This window comes from Salvelinus alpinus, chromosome 26, assembly GCF_045679555.1.
Source record: "Salvelinus alpinus chromosome 26, SLU_Salpinus.1, whole genome shotgun sequence".
Lineage (NCBI taxonomy): Eukaryota > Metazoa > Chordata > Actinopteri > Salmoniformes > Salmonidae > Salvelinus > Salvelinus alpinus.
In genome coordinates, this window is record NC_092111.1 from 23,216,340 (window position 1) to 23,221,268 (window position 4,929).

The following is a 4,929-nucleotide window of genomic DNA, read 5'->3' on the forward strand; positions in this document are numbered from 1 at the left end:
AACAAACACACACCTACTGCCTTCTCACTGAATATGCAATTAAACACACGGCATGGGCCATTGTCTCTGCATCTAGCCAGGGACCGGAGAGGGGTGTTACCATAGTAACAGGAGCTACAGAAGGACTGTGACTGCCTTCTGACCCTTATCAAGGAAGAGATTGCTGTTGCGAAAGTGACTTACACTAGTGAAATTACATTTTCATACTTTTCTTCGTACTGGACCCCCGTGGGGATCGAACCCACAACCCTGCATTGCAAGTGCCATGCTCTACCAACTGAGCTACACAGGACAGAGGCTTAACTACGTTAATTATGTTGCATTAATGTACACTACTTCATACATTTACCATCTATAGTTTACAATAGGAATACGACATCACATTAACTAATAAATGTAGCTTTTAGGAACAAAAATTATTTTTCCAGTACCCTCATTGAACTAGATAGCATTCAGTGTTATAAACACTACTCAAGGCCAGGAACTGCATATAACAAAGAGCAAGAGGATCCACCTCTAGCAGCAAGACTATTTCAATCAAGAAACCCCACATTCCCCCTCTCTGTCTCACTCCTTGGAGGAATGTTGAAGACAAAAAAAAAAATCAAACAAAAAGAATGTGGCCATCATAAAATGGAGAATGTAGAAGGTAGGTAACCTAGGTAACGGCCGAGGATGTTCGCGTTGGAGGCGGCTAGCCTGAGTGCACATGAAGAGGACAAGGGAAACAGAGGGAGAAAGTCAAACTTACCTCACAAGAAGTAATTCTCACACACACACACACACTTTCAGCTAGAGAAATGCCACAGCCATTTTCATCTACGTACGCAAACCGAATAAAAAGTGAATAACAATAAACTGAACCAAAACATCCAAAGTACATTTACATCAAAAGCCTTTCCCTGTGTTGCTGGCGACTGAAAGGTCTACCCCTGACCTATGATGCGTTGTCACTGACAATTCCTTCAAAACTCGTTGAGAAATGGGAGAGGTTAGCAGGTGATGAAAATACACCGGAAGATGAGATATGTTGACAGCACAGTGCAAGTAAAGGACAAAGACAAGTAGGGGAGGGAGAGAGATGAGGAGAAAGAGAAGGAAGATAAGGAGAAAAAGAAGCCCTGAGAATAGTGTCCGTTTGATGACATCAGCCACCTACCTGTCCCCTGCACGTCACCCGTTTCCCCTGGGGACAGGTTGCATCGTCACGTCTGTGCGTCACTAAAGAGCACTGACGGCTCGGTCATTAATGCGCCAATTACTAAGCAACCAGTCATCCAGGGAACACACACACCTGCATTGTGGAGAACCTAAGTGGAATTAATCAACTGCGACCTCAGGGCATTGTGAAGGTTGATGGCAGCCTCATCGGCTGAGAAGTCGATACCTGCAGTGCATTCAGAAAGTATTCACACCACTTTATCTACATTTTGTTGTGTTCCAGCCTGAATTTAAAATGTATTCAATTGAGATTGTGTCACTGGTTTACACACAATACCCCATAATGTCAAAGTGGATTCATGTTTTATTTTATTAATGCAAAATTTAAAGCTGAAATGTTTTGAGTCAATAAGTATTCAACCCCTTTGTTATGGCAAGCCTAAATAAACTCAGGCGTAAAAATGTGCTTAACAAGTCACATAAGTTGCATGGACTCACCGTGTGTGCAATAATAGTGTTTAACATGATTTTTGAATGACTACCTCATCTCTGTACCTCACACATACAATTATCTGTTAGGTCCCTCAGTCAAGCAGTGCATTTCTAACAGATTCAACCACAAAGACCAGGGAGGTATTCCAATGCCTCGCAAAGAAGGGCACCTATTGGTAGTTGGGTAAAAAAAAGAAAAGACATTGAATATCTGTTGGTTAAAAATATTTTCTTCCATTTCATTCTTTAAAACCCACTGAACACAACCTCTTATAATGTAATGTCCATAGTGATTGACCTTTGGGTGAAAGAATGGGACATTTGAGGCCTTTACCACTTATACCTGTTATAAATCAAGTTCCTGTTTACGAATTGTAGTCTACAAGGCGCTAACATGGCAGTAAATACCACACTAATCTTTCAATCACAAGACCATTTATTTGCAATATAAAAACAAAAAGCAAAACAAACAAGATTCAATCAAAACACAAAATGTGTGTTGTAAACCTCTGATCTAGTTTGTTGACCATGTACAAGATACATTTACATACTTGAGCTTGATACAAAACAGAGTCCCAGTCCAGATCTTCAGTGTTGTACAATGATCTTTAGTCTTTACAAAAAGGTTCTGTATGAGTAGAAACATTATATACATGTTCTAGGTGGGATCTCACACAGCAGGAGGAAACAGTTAGCCAGATATCACATTATGAGAAAATGACATATTTCCAGTACAACAAAAAGATAGTCGAAAAAGGCAATAGGTTCTTGGCTGCAATTTCTTACTATCCAATCCTCAGCTTTAGCTCATTTGTGATGATTGTCATTTTTTTTGTGTCCACAATATTTTGTACCCTTCCATGGAGCATTCTTGCCACATTACTCTTCCCACACCAGAAACAAAGAATTTCTCCTCCAAAGCTGTCTCATTATCTCAGACTAGGCGATTTCTCAATGTCAACAACCCACTTTCCCATTAATTCCCTGAATATGAATACACCTCATCTGGCTGACTCATCGATCCTGCCCTGTGAAACCTCACTGTGGCTTTGAGTAGGGGGGTTAGGGGTCAGGGTTGAAGTTCTGGGGTCACTATGATGGGGGGTCATCTCCATGGATAGCCTTGTACTTGGTCATCTCCTCTGGAAAAACCTTGCCCAGCTCAGAGATCAGCAGGCTCTTAAACTTCTGCAACCAGAGACAGAACAGAGGGGTCAGAGTTTGAAGCTAAAGTTTATTTACTGTTATTTAGTAAGAACCATTATGGCCTTAATGGTAATAAGACAGTATAAGAGGATTATATATGCTTATGACACGTCTTACAATCCATTATAATCCTAAGGCATTATACCAGCAGACTTTGAGTAAAGTGTAACCATTGCTACTTGTCATTAAGTAATTTCTTGCATCTATTTCTATGTCTTTTAGGCTTGAATCTACTGCCACTTACCGTCATGGTGTCAATCTTGCCTTTAACCTGCTCGTTCTTGGCCAGGGCCCGTTCCAGACACTCCTTAGTGTACAGCTGGGGGTTACGACCCTGATCTATGTATCTGACAACATAAGGCAAAACATTACATTGGTTTAGTTAGGCTGAGGGTCTGTGGCCAAGTGGAGGTCTGAGGGTGAGAAAGAGCTGGTATAAGGGTGACTTTCCTTCTATTAAGTTCACCACAGTCTCGAGTAGCCATCATTACAAATCTCATCTCGTTGACTCGACTATTGGAAGTCTTGATTTTGCGTTTGAATGGGAGCGCTGGCATTCAACACTCGCATTTGACTGGCTCTGAGAATAAATTACTACTCAGTTTCCCCTCAAGAGAGGCAAGTCCTTGTTATGTCTGTGTCCCTTTTCCTACCCTGTCAGACAAAGTCTTATAGCTTATGCAGCATTTGTTTAGTATCGTATGCATGCATGCTCGCCTGATGCAAGACAGATTAATTTACAGAAAACAATCTGTTTCCTGCTCCAGTGCCACCCATACAAACTATGTGATTGGTTTGAAGTGGCAACGCATAACTAGTTTCCATTTCGACTCCACCGTACTCACCACCCATTTTGTTTTCTTATTAATCAGGCGAACTTTCCCAGGCTTTCAAAAGTTACACGAGAAGGCTGGGATTCCGAGGCTCACAAACTAGAGCTAGAAATGGCAGGTGTATGTACAAGTTGGTAGGTACATCTACTCACTCGAATGCCTCGAGAGGAACGTTGATCTCATGTAGCTGCTGGCGACATTTCTCAATGTCCTGCAGTCCCGTGATCATGTAGTTTCTGAAAGGCACAGAATCGAGTATAGACATTTCAACAACTAACGTTAGCAGGCAAAATCTACAACTACCATACAACTAACTACCTCAACATTACTGATAATAAGTCAGCAATTAAATCAGGTCATTAATATATGTTAAGTAGTTTATACCATGCTGTGTGTCTATAACATTGATTGGCTGTACTAGCTTGCTAGCTCGCTATGTGAAAGCTAGTTAGCATTGACTAACCCGTTTGCCTTTTTTACACAACTGTGGTGTATTGATAACGGGGAGTTGGTAGTCACATATTTAAGTGGCTAGCTATGATGGCTAGTAATACTAGAAACACCTAGCTAGCTAGCCAACTGGCAAAACTTACAGTTTTTGGTTGAGTCCTGTTTGACTGCTAGGTTGGAAGTCGCTAACGATGATTCCCATTTGTCGAATATTTTCAACAAACTTCTCGAGATGCTCCTCGAGGTTATCAAATTTCTCAGCCATGTCTCCAACAAAACGTTATCTATGTCTTCAGTTCTCATAAACATTAAATATTTGTGGAAATGTAAAAAGATAAACAAAGCCTTTTGTCAATTTATCACAATTTCAGTCGCTATCCAGACTCCCATAGCGCTACACTGCGTTTCCGAAGGGTAAGAACCAATCATTGGAGAATGTGTAGTTGCCGTAGCGACAGCCTGCCGTCTGCAGCTCCAGATTGCTGCAAAGCGTCGTGCTCTGAAATAGTCAGAGACACATTGTTGCAACTTGCTATTTGTACAAGGTCTTATAACTCGTAACATTGATTGTTACAATGTATCATCATCACCATGCATTTTTTATACAGGTCATTTGAAGCATGTGTTTATATATTGATGGACAGTGTTTTATAAGTGTTTTCAATTCATAAAACCAGTGCAATGAAGCAATAAAACATACAAAATATAAAATATAGTAAAATACTTTGTAGGCTACTTAGGACAACTGGTTTGATGCCACTTTGTAATATAATAATCTTACACTAGT

General features: G+C 40.6%; 1 protein-coding gene across 1 annotated transcript; it reads right to left on the minus strand.

Moving 5' to 3' along the window:
* Positions 1 to 2,071: 2,071 nt before the first annotated feature.
* Positions 2,072 to 4,668, minus strand: med10 (mediator complex subunit 10). The gene is made up of 4 exons (XM_071368294.1): positions 4,286 to 4,668; positions 3,845 to 3,928; positions 3,104 to 3,206; positions 2,072 to 2,841 (listed from the first exon to the last, which is right to left on the minus strand). Exons 1-4 carry the CDS (start codon positions 4,405 to 4,407, stop codon positions 2,746 to 2,748), a joined length of 405 nt encoding a protein of 134 aa, XP_071224395.1. The 5' UTR covers positions 4,408 to 4,668; the 3' UTR covers positions 2,072 to 2,745.
* Between the last annotated feature and the right edge of the window lie 261 nt (positions 4,669 to 4,929).